This window comes from Truncatella angustata (genome assembly GCF_020726525.1).
Source record: "Truncatella angustata strain MPI-SDFR-AT-0073 chromosome Unknown BKA67scaffold_9, whole genome shotgun sequence".
NCBI lineage: Eukaryota > Fungi > Ascomycota > Sordariomycetes > Amphisphaeriales > Sporocadaceae > Truncatella > Truncatella angustata.
This window is the reverse complement of record NW_025763389.1, coordinates 1,463,103-1,476,455: the sequence shown is the minus strand read 5'-3', so window position 1 is coordinate 1,476,455 and position 13,353 is coordinate 1,463,103. Positions and strand designations below refer to the sequence as shown.

Here is a 13,353-nt window from a genome sequence, read left to right as displayed (position 1 = left end):
ATACAACTCGGACGGAGAAGGAAGGAAGGAATATACACCAATATGATTGAAGTCGAAAGTGTCTTCTTCGAATCTTGCTGATCTCGAGTCGGTCTGGATTCTGCCAATCCTCATGTGGGACGGGCACTAACCTGCAACATTCACCAACCTTGACTGACTGACTGCGTATCGCAAATTAGTGCTCAGCTGTCTGGCAAATATCTAGAGCTTCCAGCTCAACTGGATCAAACCTGGAGCTTACAATGACTAATTTCCTTGCATATAAATTAGTACTTCAGTAGTACGAAAATTCTAGAGTTCGTAATAACGGGTGCGATCTATTCTTCGAAACCTGCCAAGTCGGTTCCGCTCAAGGTCATTGTGTTACAGGAATCCAGCATAGTCCAGCTGTGCGCCAAAATTGAGATCTATAAAGCTCCCTTACTATTAGGGTGCCACGTCCATTATTATTTATAATCGTCGTCCAGAACTGCCCTTTCGACTCTTTTCCCTATCCCAATACTCCACAAGTCAATCTTTCTATACCAAATCTCGGCAAGGTATAAGCTCGTACCTAGCAGTAGAGGATAGCTAAGTAACAGACCTCGTTCTATCCCGAACACGTCGAACAACTTTAGCAAAATCCAGAACCCGAGGCTATATAATACAGGCCCGTAGATCAAATAAAAGGAGAAGCTGACTTTTCCCAGATATTACGGGACTCGCCTCTCCAACAAGGCGCGCAAACGATCGCTGCGCAAGATACAAAGCAGGAGTATTATAGCGCCCAAGGACTGCCAAAAGCGCCAGCGCTCCGGCTCGGTATATACGGAGGGTAACAACCACGCCAGCGTCTTAAAACCTAGCGTATAACTACCGTGGTTGTCATGATACGACATAAAGTACAAAGCCACGACGACTAAAAAGCGATATAAAAACCGACCCCGGCGGAGCGACCAGAACCTCCTACTACCGAAGCTCGAGGTTGGGAATATAGGCCGGCCGAACAAACGTACTATATAAACCTCGGAAAGCAGCATGCAACCTATTACAATTCATATCCTGGATAATAGGTGTGACATATATGATATAATGCCTAGCTATAATATATAAAAACTTCTGTTCTCTAAATAACTTAAAGGAATCAAGTTATCTTTACCATATCATATATTACCATACGTTACATACCATATAATAGAGCTGACGCCTAGACGATTATACTTAACATCCTATTAAACTCCAACACAACTAATAAAATCGAAAACCTCCCACCTCCTTATACGCATATAATACAAAACTATAAATAAGCCGGCCGACAAGCGCCACCCTATCCTAACAGCCGCCGTACCGAGCAAAAATAGATATAAAATTATAAAACCGCGAAATTCTATCGGGATTATATAAGCGTAAGGATTTATACGCGGATATTAAAGGTCGAAGGTAAAAAAATTGGCCTAATTTGCGTATATACTAATAAAATTGGCAATAGTATATATTATATTAAAATAGATATATAAGTGCTCTTCTTATATATTACCGAGCCTGGTCCAGATCTCGTTACCTTTTACTATTGTTGGTTAGCGAAGGCTAACTCATGCATGTACAAGTTAGGGAAACGGGAAAGGTGCTCGATATAGTTCTGTATTTTAATTAAGTATGTTCTTCATTAGGATTCCCAATAGTAGTAGTGGCCGGCTATGGTGTTTTATAAGTAATAGTAGCCTTGTTGACCACTGCCTAAAGGTTACAACCTTTAGGCTGTAGTCTGCAACAAAGTCTTAGCTCCTTTGTGTTCAATCTTTAGGCTATAGCCTTGGCCCTATATGTTACTAATGTTTGTGCCATAGTCTTAGCTCCCTTTGTGACAATCTTTGTGCTGTAGGCTAGTAACAACTATACCGTTAAAACCGTATAAAGTGCCGTTTAAGGTGATAAAGCCGTTATTATATAAAAAACCCTTCGAGCTTATAAAACCGCTAGGCCTAGCCGGCAAATAGGCGCTAATGGTAGAGTTCTTAAAAAAGCGGGCAAGGCTATACGGGCCTATCGTATCATTTATATAAACCGAGTCTAGGCCTTAATATACGGCCTTCTCGGATTTAAAGGCCCCTACTTAAGCTAATACGGCGACTAAAGATATATTAATAGTTACGGGTATATAAAACCGGAATGCCCGGCGTAGGACGGTTAACGCGAGAGATTTATAAGCCGCCTCTAATTAGCGTTAGTATATATTTCGGATAATATAACGATAGAGGACGTAGCCCGATATAGCAAAAAATATGGCGATTATAGGACGTCCGCTATATAGGAGCCGTACGATAAGGAGCTAATAATAGTACTTATCGTAGGCCTCCGGAGACTACGGTAAACAGGCGCCGTATAGGAGGTAGATAAGCGGCGTTTATAGCCAGAGATAGTGGTAATTAAAGACGATAAAACATGCGATACCGCAAAGGCCGTCTAGGCACTTCACTTTATCTAGGATTAGTCCGCTAGGTCGCTATTATAGCGTTTTATAGTTTTAGATCTCGCTAAGGTACCCATTATAATACGTTATAATAGGCAAAACCTGGCCGCCGTCGTAACGCGACGTACTAGGTAAAAACTGCTTAAATGCGCTCATATCAGTTCCTAACTCCTAAAGGTCATAATAGCTTCCATTAAACAGGATACGTGAAGGCACAGATTGTGTTCCGAGAGCGTGACAATATCTAATAGAACATATTTGCATAAGTGGCGCGTCGCGCTGGACGCCGAAGGAGCACTATATTATGTACCTGTTGGAATATACTATTCGCGGTCTCGTACGACGGTTGACTACGTAGTATAGGTAGTCACCGGCGTGCTGGCAGTAAGCCACCACAGCCACGACGTGGCTGTCGGCAGCCAGCAGCCGTGCGGGTGAACCCCAAACCCCTATCTATAGACCACGTACGAGGGGAAGAATCCCTTCTTCTCCTTCGTACGATAGCGCTGAATAGATCTATTTGTCGCCCAAACTGTACGGAAAGAAATGAATGGAGAAGCCATTCCACACTGATCAGTGTTCACTTGGCTGTGAACGCAGATTGGCAAGAATGAAGAGACGGCGTTATCTGAGTACGTACGGTAGTACGTAGCGAAACGTCGTGCTTAATCCTACTCCCGACTTCTTCGTGCTGAAGGTGTTAATGTCTGCAAGATGTCCTCTCCCTTCCGCACGAATAACGAACAAGTAGAAGACGTGTAGAGATTCTTCCTAGTGCGAAGGTGTTAATGTCTGCAAGAAGTCCTCTCCCTTCCGCACGAACAAAGAGCTACACGTGCGTGCCATTACGCATCGACAATAGGTTCATTATCTCCCGCAGAACGCGTAGCTACCGGTGCGCGCGATACGGGCGATAACCTCGGACTACGACAAGAGTAGAAGACGTATACAGATTCTTCTTCGTACGGAGGTGCTTATGTCTGCAAGATGTCCTCTCCCGTCCGCACGAACAAAGAGTTATGCATGCGTGCCATTACTCACGACAACTCTGGTACCGTACCACGACAACAAAATATCCTCTCGCACGAGGAGATGGCGGAGGGGAGCGATATCTCCGTCCACGCTTGGCGAACCGGCACAACATTCGAATTCTGGGATCGTACGGTCGATATCGAACAACCCCTCGACCGAGTACATATGAATACGTATGTCGGTCAGCTCGTTACCGAATATCAGGGCATCTCAACGCTCCGATCACTCGTACGAGCATACCAGGAAGACTTCGAGGGATGGACTACGTACCAGTTCGAGTATACATCACGACCATTCAAACGTGCGATGCTTAAGACACTCGAACGAAAAGGGTATCACTTCCCGAGCGGTCTCACCCAAAACGAAAAGCTCGTCTACCCATTAGACAACAAGGAGGCTGTCAGAACACCTTAACCATCACCCCGTACGAGTACTACAACTCTCGGTCCCTGTGCGAGTACTATAACTCCCGGTCCCCGTACGAATGCCGCAACTCCGGCACCGACTCGTACACCATTACCCGGCTAGGAAGATAGACAAGAGGACGGCCCAGAGGATAGATAAGGACAGCCCGGAGGACAGATAAGAGGACGACCCTACGGGAAACACACTACCGAAGGAATTATTGTCAGTTGTTTACGAACGTACGAACCGCGAAAGAAAAGATAGCTAGTGTTGGAATATACTATTCGCGGTCTCGTACGACGGTTGACTACGTAGTATAGGTAGTCACCGGCGTGCTGGCAGTAAGCCACCACAGCCACGACGTGGCTGTCGGCAGCCAGCAGCCGTGCGGGTGAACCCCAAACCCCTATCTATAGACCACGTACGAGGGGAAGAATCCCTTCTTCTCCTTCGTACGATAGCGCTGAATAGATCTATTTGTCGCCCAAACTGTACGGAAAGAAATGAATGGAGAAGCCATTCCACAGTACCGATCTTTTGGATAGGGACCGTTTTAGGGGCGCACTTAACTTGGGACGGAAAGCAACAAACTAAAATTAAAATTAAATAACTTATAAGGCTAGTAAAATCCTCGCGATTATATTAAACACGTCAAAAAATCTCGTATCCGCCGCAATCAAAGCGCAAATCGTCGTATAATCCAAAACTATAAATAAAATCACAACGTTTCGATATATAATCGGGAATCAAAGGGATCCTTAACTGGCAGGCAGTAAGCGACAAAAAATGCGTTATAGGCGCTAACTATAACGAAACACCACGAAATTCCGGGCCTTTAACTTACCTGCGCTTAGCACTTATATGTATCCGCCGCGGTAAAAGTTATAATTATTGTTTTTATATGTAATATCTCTAGCTATATTTGGTTAGTAACACGCTATATCGTTCGAGATGTACATTACTACTAACTCGTATCGTTTATTCACTCCGTTGACATGAAACACCTTATAACGGGTATATAGTACGGTCCGTCGTAATATATCCTTGTGTGGAATGGCTTCTCCATTTATTTCTTTCCGTATAGTTTGGGCGACAAATAGATCTATTTAGCGCTATCGTACGAAAGGAAGAAGGGATTCTTCCCATCGTACGCGATTTATAGATAGGGGTTTGGCCTATACGGTTGTAAGTTGCCGACAGCCACGGTGTGGCTGTAGTGGCTTGCCGTCAGTACGCCGGTAACTAGCTAGACTATATGGTCGTGCGAGACCGCGGATAACCATATTCCAACACCTTGCATATTTTGAAGCGTCGGCACTTCCATCGCAACAATATAGCAAATAGCGCATCTATAATCTAGACACCTTCCATCCTTCTAAGCCAATTTTGATATAATACGGAACAAAGCACGTATAAAATTCCATAATATGTCCTCTACAAGCGCGATATTGCTCTGAAGTCTGCCGGCCTCCGACTACTAGTACGCTAGAGCAACGAACTTGGACTGGGGGATTTGAAGTCAAACTTCTTATTCACCAAATGCGACGGCTTGCTAGATCAAGTTCGGCATTTAAGAAACCGATATATTACGATGCGCATCCGTATATGCTCTCGGCTATGGATCGTCTGGAACGGAAGGCGGGATTCACTGTAGCCGTGGTAGACAGGCTACACGTTACGGTGCCACGAGCTCTGAATAAAGTGGCCGCCCTTCGCCAGGTGTATACGTCCTGGGAACGCTGCATTAGTACTCAAGTCGGCGACGATTGGGGAATCCCCGGTGTCGTATGTCATTGCTGTAGCCCTTTTGTCTTTCATCCTCTCAAACCAGTGAGTTAGGATTGAATTGCAAAACTTTGACGTGAGTAATAGGAACCGCCGGAGCTAGCTCGTTTAGACATGAGCTTCTTAACCGCTTCCGAATCCGGCCGCATTCTTTTGCATACAGGAGGCAGAGAAGCTGAGAATAGGCCAACGAAGAGACCGCACGCAATAACCAAAGCAACGGAGCTGCATCTGCCAAGAGGCGCAGCACAGTGGTGGGAGACCAATATGCTTTCTGGTACATGGTGACTTTGGCTTGCCATCGGACTTAAACTTTTCCAAGATCTGTTAGCTTGTAATGACGAGCAGGCCATTATATTGATCTATCTTTAACATTTGACTTCTTCTGGTTCTTGTTCTCTTTCTCTTTTTTTTTAATTAAAAAAGAAAAAGGAACAAAAAAGAGAAAATGGTTTACTTGGTTTCTTCCAGCAAGTTACCAAACCAGCTTCCCTTTATTGCTTTCAGCTTCTCAGGACTTCCTTGCTCCACTAATTTGCCTTCACTTAATACCACAACTCTATCACAAAGATTCATTACCGTTTCCAAGCGATGCGAGATGACCAGTATAGTATAGTTGCCAAAATTCGTCCTGACGATGTCCTGCATGGCAGCATCGGTGTCTAGATCGACCTTGGAGTTAGGCTCGTCCATGATTAATATGCCGCCAGACACGTTCTCGGACCTGGCTCTGACCTTTTTGCGCAGGACAGCGCGGGCGAAACTAAAGAGCTGCTGATGGCCGTGGCTCAGTGTTTCGGGGGAGAACTCCGCATTGATCCCGTCCTTGAGCAATTTGGAGAGATTTACTTGTTCAAGCACCTCAGTGCACTCCTCTTCCGTTGCCTCGTTGAATAAGTCGACGTTTTCTCTGATTGTGTGTCCCGCCGGCAAGAAACTAGGGTCTTGGGGGATCGTAATCAGACGTTGTCGTAATAGATCTCGGTTCACTCGGTTGATGGATATGTTATCAATTTGAATCGAGTTGTTTGTGTTAGTGGTCGGATCAAGCAGTCTGAGTAATATCAGGAGAAACGATGATTTACCGCTAAGATGGGGTTAGTGAGATCAGACTAAACAAGAGGATGTTCCGGGGTATTCTTGAACTAACCTGCCCGTTCGTCCACAGATCGCTACATGTTCTCCAGGTTTGATATAGAGGGAGATGCTTTGTAGGGCAAGCTGGCTTTTAGTATCACTACTACTGTCGGATATAGCTGGAGTAGTCGGTGATCTGTTATCAGAGTCAGTATAACCTTTTTGCTCGCTTGATATTTTAATTTCGAACCACTTACTTGTATGCAGCGGAGATATTTTCGATACGAATCTCACCACGAGCTGGCCAGTCCTTGCCCGGCATTAGATCTGTATGAACATTCGATTCCGATGGATTATTTTGGCTAAACGTCACTAGACGATTCACAGCGCCTAGCGAGATCTCCAGTTCCGTGTAGTCTTGCATCATAGTCGCAATCATCGAACTCAAGTTAAGTAGAGTAATGAAACTGACAGCGGTGAAGCCAGTGTTGGTCCGTAGTTGTGTGGCAAGAACGGTAAGAACTGTCGCCAAAACAGCAATAATAATGTTGAGCATAGTAGTCAAGAAGTTCTGAGACATGGAGAGAAGATACGCCGGCCGCTGTGACTCGTTGAGAAGGTCATTGTTCTTTTCCACGGATCTGTCTACCCAACGAAGTGACCGGATCGTGGTAATGCCTTGGGCAGTCTCGAGAAACTGGTTGCTAAAATGATCATTAGTACTTCAAACCCCTTTTGACAATATAGACTTTGCGCTTACTATAAAGGAGATTTAGCCTCCAGGTCTAGCAGACGAAGCTGACGGGACGTTCGCAGGTATCCAAGTTGCAGAGCCCAAAGCGCGCCGAACAAAAAGGGGTAGGAAATGGCCAGATACGGGGACGGTATAGCCACAACCGCCAGGTTTCCGATCAAGGTCATCATTAGCACCAGAAAGTTGATCATACTAAGTGGCAAATCCATATCGATCAAAGACATATCCTGCGAGAACAGGTTCGTAATTGTGCCTGTCTCTGTGTGGGTAAAGAGGTCGAGTGGAGCCGACATGACCGTGTTCACTGCGCTGGCGTGAAAACGTTTACCTATACGCGGAACAGCAACCAGCAAGAGCACAGCACCAGCACACCCAGTGGCAACCAGCTCAAACGCACTGATACCACCGTAGAGGCCCGAGTAGATCGACCGCGGAAGTGAATACGTATCTGCCGACCAGAAATTCAACCACACAGTCGAGAAATTAGTAGCAAATCCAGCTAGTGCGGCGACTGCTAACAAAAGACCGAACATGGAGCGACCGGCATTTCGTATGTAATGGCCGTAGACTCTCGTATCTCCCATTTGCCTACTGGAGTCAAAAGGATCGTTTGGCCGTGCTACTAAGACGCTTGGTGTTTTATTCTGGTCAGCAGCAGGTTCGTCAGAAGACTCGGGATCCTCATGGCTAGCAGTGGTATGCCAGGTCCGTTGTTCAAGGTCGAGCGTCTCGGGTGGGCCTTGCTTCGCAATACCTCCCGTCCCATCCAAGATGACAACATGGTCGGCTTCCGGTAGGTAACGAATAGCGTGCGTGCAAAATACAGCCGTAGCGTTGCTCCGACGAATAAAACCATTACGGCCCATGACTCGTTCGAACACTTGATTTTCGGTCTTTGAGTCCAAGCCACTCAAAACGTCATCAAAGATAAAAGCATCAGCACCCGAGTAAAGGGCCCTAGCCAGTGAAACTCGCTGCCTCTGACCCCCGCTGATGGATGTGCCGTTGTTGCCCACCTTTGTATCCGAGCCCTGCGCCAGGGATGAGATATCAGCATTAAGCATGGTTGCGTGAAGTACCGCATTGTACTTGTCCGCGTCGAAGTTTGAAAAGCCGATGATATTCTCGCGGATCGTTCCGTTCCACAGAAAGGGTGTTGATGCACAATAACCAACGGGGATGTCGATAAGGGCAGACTCAACACTTCCGCTGCTAAAAGGGACTTCACTGAGCATGGCACTGCAAAGAGTAGATTTACCTGAAGCGACTGGGCCCGCAATGATGGTCAGACTACTCGTGCTGATAGACAAAGAGATGTTTTTCAGGACCGGCTCTTTATCCCATCCAAAGGTACCGTTTCGGACTGTGAAGATGGATTCAGAAAAGCGCTTGGAAGGCTTGAATTCCGGTAACGAGATCGAGCCAGGGGTCTCTTCTGCCTCGGTGGTGGTAGCGGTAGCTGTAGGTGTCGCACATGGTGAATGTGGTATAGACCTCTCGGAGCTGTTGTTCAAGAAAGCTTGGATGCGTCGCAAACTCACCATTCCCGTAACAACGTCGGGGAGACTTTGAATAAGGGTGTCCAAGGGACTCGCAAGCAGTATGATATATGAAAGCGCACCAAACAATTCCGTGGTGTCGAGGTCACTGTTCGTAAAGGCGAATGTTATCGGGGCAGCCACCGCCAAAGGCGTCTGGGCTATGATAAACGTGAGGAGTTGAAAGACGCGAAATCTGTTTCCGGCGTGAACCTCATCGGATCGAGAGTTATGCAAAAGGTTTCCGACGTGCTCGGCCACCCCAAGCATTTTGAACCCTCTCATGCTTGATAGAATATTGGAAGTTTTCCCAACCCTTGACTGAACCTTGCTCATCCATTGATCTTGGCGCTTACCCAGCAACACGAGGACCAAGGCTAAGGGAAAGAGGCAAACCAATACGACCACGAGGGGTGCTACGAATGCAGCCCCAATACTTCTGTACAGGAGCCAACAACCAATGGCGACCTCGGCTGTGTTCCCCCACAGTTCATGGATTTGCCGGAGTCCACCCTGCACATTGGCCACATCGGTACTCATGAGTGTCAAGGACGCCGCTTCGGCGTTGGTAGAAGGTCCCATCTCGGTTACCTTTGAATATAGAATGGCGCAAAGGCCGGCGCGAGTCATCGACAACAAGCGGGTCACGAAGTAGGATCTGTAAGCAAAAGCTGCAGCCAAGCTGCCGTAGACCAGCGCCGTGGCTCCAATAAGGCCGTAGCCCGGGTTGGGAGTTTTCGCAGCATCTTCGTCAGAGAGGTAGCGTAGAAGAGATTGCATTAGGAAGGACTGTGCATAGCGCAGTCCAACCTTGGCAGCGCGTGGTATTATGGGAAGTAAGAACTCTGTCGGAAAAGCCTTGAAGAGGGACAGCAAGAGTGCATTGCCTTTCAACCCCCCCGTGCGAGAGCTGATGGCTCTCTGTAGCCTTTGCGACGCTCTCTCGGCAGACACGTCGTCGATGAGCGGATACAGATCGGCCAGAGCGAGGATCTTGTGGAAGCCAGTCCACAAGAGGCGCCTCAGCCAGTAATAGGACGCCAGGTTGAAGATGTTGCTCATCGCCTCGGGCCCGAGGAGAGTTTGGGTATGCTGATCGATCCATCGCGACTTGCTCAGTAGTTCCAGGACGAAGATGACTACTTTCACGGCCAGCGAAGCAGTAAAGATAGGCGTCAGCAGCGGGTATGCTTTGGTGTTCCATAGCGTCCTTGTCTGCGCAGCATCGAAGAGGAGGGTCAAAAGCAGGTACCCGCTCAAGAGGGCGGAGGAACGAGCAGATCGTGCATGGTCAAGAAATGATATGACCAGCATGAAGGCACCGGCGGCAAAGGCCAGGAGCGAGCCGGCGATTGTCCATGTTCGAACAGGGCTCTGAGCTGAGCGGGTAGATGCTACTATAAGAGCAAGTTGGAGGGCGACAAAGATAGCTATCACCGTCTGCCGCGAGAAGAGTCGTTAGTTTCTGCTGTTGCTCCGTTTCAGAGTGTTCCGCCTCCTTGAAACATGCCGTCATTCATTCCTGGAGGGAAAGTTGGTACTAACAGCTTTGGTGATTTGAAAGGAAACCCCGGAGACAATGCGTGGTTTTTTCAAGACGTTGAGGAGCCGGAGTGATGCGACCAAGATGAAGATGGCCGAAGGCAGGCTCCAGATTATCGTCCTCTCAAAGAACTGGGTGAAGTCAAAATCTGACCGACATCCCTGCACCACTGGCCCGAACTCCTGGTCGTTCAAGCAGCTTAAGTTAGCGGACATAATTATAGATAAGATAAGGGAGGGAGGAAGCCGAAATGTGGAGAGAAACTGCAAGTGGGCAACAGCGCGCTGCCCTGACGAGATAAATAAGTCTAGGTGCAGCAGCCAGGGACTTTCGCTTCGCCGTTCGTTTCGACACAGCCTTCCCTTGCCTTCCTTATCTGTCGCTTTTGGCTGCGGGAAGACCAAACATCTTTCTTGCAGGGGTCGATGCATCCATCGTAGCGACCCTTGGCTCCCTCTGTGGCCATGATAGGCACCCGCATTTCTATGATTGCAGGCGGGTGGGGGGGCAGGGGGAGCCTGACATGTAGGGCCAGCCCGCCAAGAGGGAGCCTAACATGTAGGGCCCGCCTGCCAAGTACTTACGTGGTCACCCCCCTGGGGCCCCAAGTGTAATCTGACTACGAGGAGCCAACCCGATCTCGTCCACCGCACCGAGCCGGGGAGAGCAAATCAAGGCACACATGCCCAGCCACAACCGCAGAATGGGGGCGCGGTGTGGCTGGTCTTTGTCATCTACACCTACGTTTCCTTTCTGCGAGGACGCTGTATCGTGGACGGACAGCATGTAATCTGGTAGGAATTGTTGTTGTTGTTGTTGTTGCTGTTGTGCCAAAACCTCACAGATAAATTGTGGGAACTCTCTTTTCTTGGCTTTTATTTTCAATACTCTCCGCAAGTGGAAGGAGCCGCTCTTGAAGCGTCCACACTACTTTTGGGGGGGATCACGCAACGTCGACCGCAGCAGACTGTGGCTGTTGCTGGACATTGCGCGGCTAAAATGGGCAACAAGCAGTGTGATGTATCTGTCCCAAGAAATCGGTGCAAGATCTGGTCCAAGTTTCATAGACAGCCATACGGCGGGAAGAACCGCACGGGTCTGCACTGCCTTGCCACCACAGCCTCTTCAATATCAACAGTGAACATCGTTTCGGTTTTGAATAACATCTGCCTGTCTATCCCTGCATTTGTATGACGTTGACTGGATAATGATGTATCTCTGCTGGTTCGACCATGTGGCTGCATGCTACAGTTGAGCGAAGCAAAGTAATTAACCCAGCTGGGGCAGCCAACACGTGTCACCATGCGCGATCATCTCCTTTGCATCTATCCCTGGTTTGCGCTGTAGTTGATTAGGGCTCTGACGTGTCTTAAAGAAGAGCAACTGGCTTTGGATTTTGTCCATGAGAGCTTGCTTCTGAAATACCGGTAGCCCCCCCGACAAAAGTACTTGCCGAATCACGTACCCTGTACGATCTAACTCTGTGTTACTGCTTTCACCACCCTAGCATAGTTTCTAAGGGGATGCTTTAGCTTGTGGACTCCTCGCTGGGGTGTCGCCCACGTCAAGCCTTCCGAGCAGCTGTGATTCGAACCCCCTGCAGATTTATAACTTGTTACTTTCCGAGTCTATATTCCAGATATCATAGACTTCTAGGTAGGGTTTCATAAAGGTAATTGGGATGTTTCTCAAAACAGCGATACGCTATATATACTTCGTTAGTATCCTATCCGGGTGATCTTGGTATACCAGGGACCTTTGAACTGGCGAGCAACTCAACAACTATTAGTGACAATGCCGCGTTACTATTTCCGCCTCATCGTAAATTCATTCAAACCTATTCATTTATCGAATTTAAATGAAGCCTATGGCTACTGTCATCAAAATTTTCCATCAAGTAACCTCATCTTGGAAAAGAAAAGGAATTCTTTGAACTATTTTTGAGTCAATTATCACAAAGCTATTTGGATTTATATATCACAAACTAAACAGCCTCAACAGCCAGAAAGAGCTTGTAATCAAAAGGAAGCTAATGGTTTACAAAGTACGTAAAGGGGGAATTGGTGAGTATCTTCTCATGACAGCAGTGCTGTGTAGTAGTTGAGCAGAGACCCTTCCAACAAAATGAAGCTTCGATTTTGCCTCGAAATACCCCCGAGTAGTGACGCCATTGCACATGACAAGTACACCACGCCATCCTGGTCAATAAAGAGACCCGGTTTGGCAGGGCTATGGATAACCGTTCAAGCCAATGTTTCGTCACATAGTAAAGTCAGGGGTCACGGACAGTGATAGCCACAGCAGCTGCTGATAAGGTGATTCGTTTGTTGATCGGCGCATAAAGTATCGTAATACCCAAACTAACCAAAACTGACGGCGACATGAAGTATCTAACGGTACCGCTTGTCATCATGACCATCATTTCCATTTGGTCCATCCCGACTTTGTTAACATAGCCTTGAATCCCAGCTTCTTACCCCGTTCTGTGTCAGTATACCCAGATGTATGAGCGATAAGTACGAAGCAGCTCCTAACGCCAATGCGGGACCTTCCAATGAAGCATCATTGTATTCTCAAAGTCCATTCACTATTGGTATACGCCGCTATGAAGAGCGGATCGAAAAGTTCATGCAAGACGTGCATGTTTACACTAAAGATGACTTACTCATCAAAAAGGCCGTCAGCACTCATCAAGGGTCACTTGAATGTATGAGCAGATAAACAGTCACGCTGACATACCGGAGGACCAGATGATGAAAGCCTCCTCGAA

The 13,353-nt window shown here is 47.4% G+C and overlaps 2 protein-coding genes across 2 annotated transcripts; one reads left to right on the top strand and one right to left on the bottom strand.

Moving 5' to 3' along the window:
- Window positions 1–3,436: 3,436 nt before the first annotated feature.
- BKA67DRAFT_663340 (uncharacterized protein) lies at window positions 3,437–3,895 on the top strand (the record flags this gene model as incomplete). The annotated part of the gene is made up of 1 exon (XM_046108165.1): window positions 3,437–3,895. The coding sequence occupies one exon, from the start codon at window positions 3,437–3,439 to the stop codon at window positions 3,893–3,895; it is 459 nt and encodes a 152-aa protein (XP_045953490.1).
- Window positions 3,896–6,002: 2,107 nt separating this feature from the next.
- Window positions 6,003–11,469, bottom strand: BKA67DRAFT_581163 (P-loop containing nucleoside triphosphate hydrolase protein). The gene is made up of 5 exons (XM_046103903.1): window positions 10,586–11,469; window positions 7,509–10,480; window positions 7,006–7,452; window positions 6,822–6,944; window positions 6,003–6,758 (listed from the first exon to the last, which is right to left on the bottom strand). The coding sequence occupies exons 1-5, from the start codon at window positions 11,012–11,014 to the stop codon at window positions 6,125–6,127; spliced, it is 4,605 nt and encodes a 1,534-aa protein (XP_045953489.1). The 5' UTR covers window positions 11,015–11,469; the 3' UTR covers window positions 6,003–6,124.
- Window positions 11,470–13,353: the final 1,884 nt, after the last annotated feature.

Bases quoted from the DNA above. Each gene is read 5' to 3' on its own strand.
- BKA67DRAFT_581163 (XM_046103903.1), bottom strand. From the start codon at position 11,014: ATGCATCGACCCCTGCAAGAAAGATGTTTGGTCTTCCCGCAGCCAAAA. The intron at 7,453-7,508 runs GTAAGCGCAAAG...TGATCATTTTAG, and splicing joins GAGGCTAAATCTCCTTTATA to CAACCAGTTTCTCGAGACTG. The intron at 6,945-7,005 runs GTAAGTGGTTCG...CTCTGATAACAG, and splicing joins AATATCTCCGCTGCATACAA to ATCACCGACTACTCCAGCTA.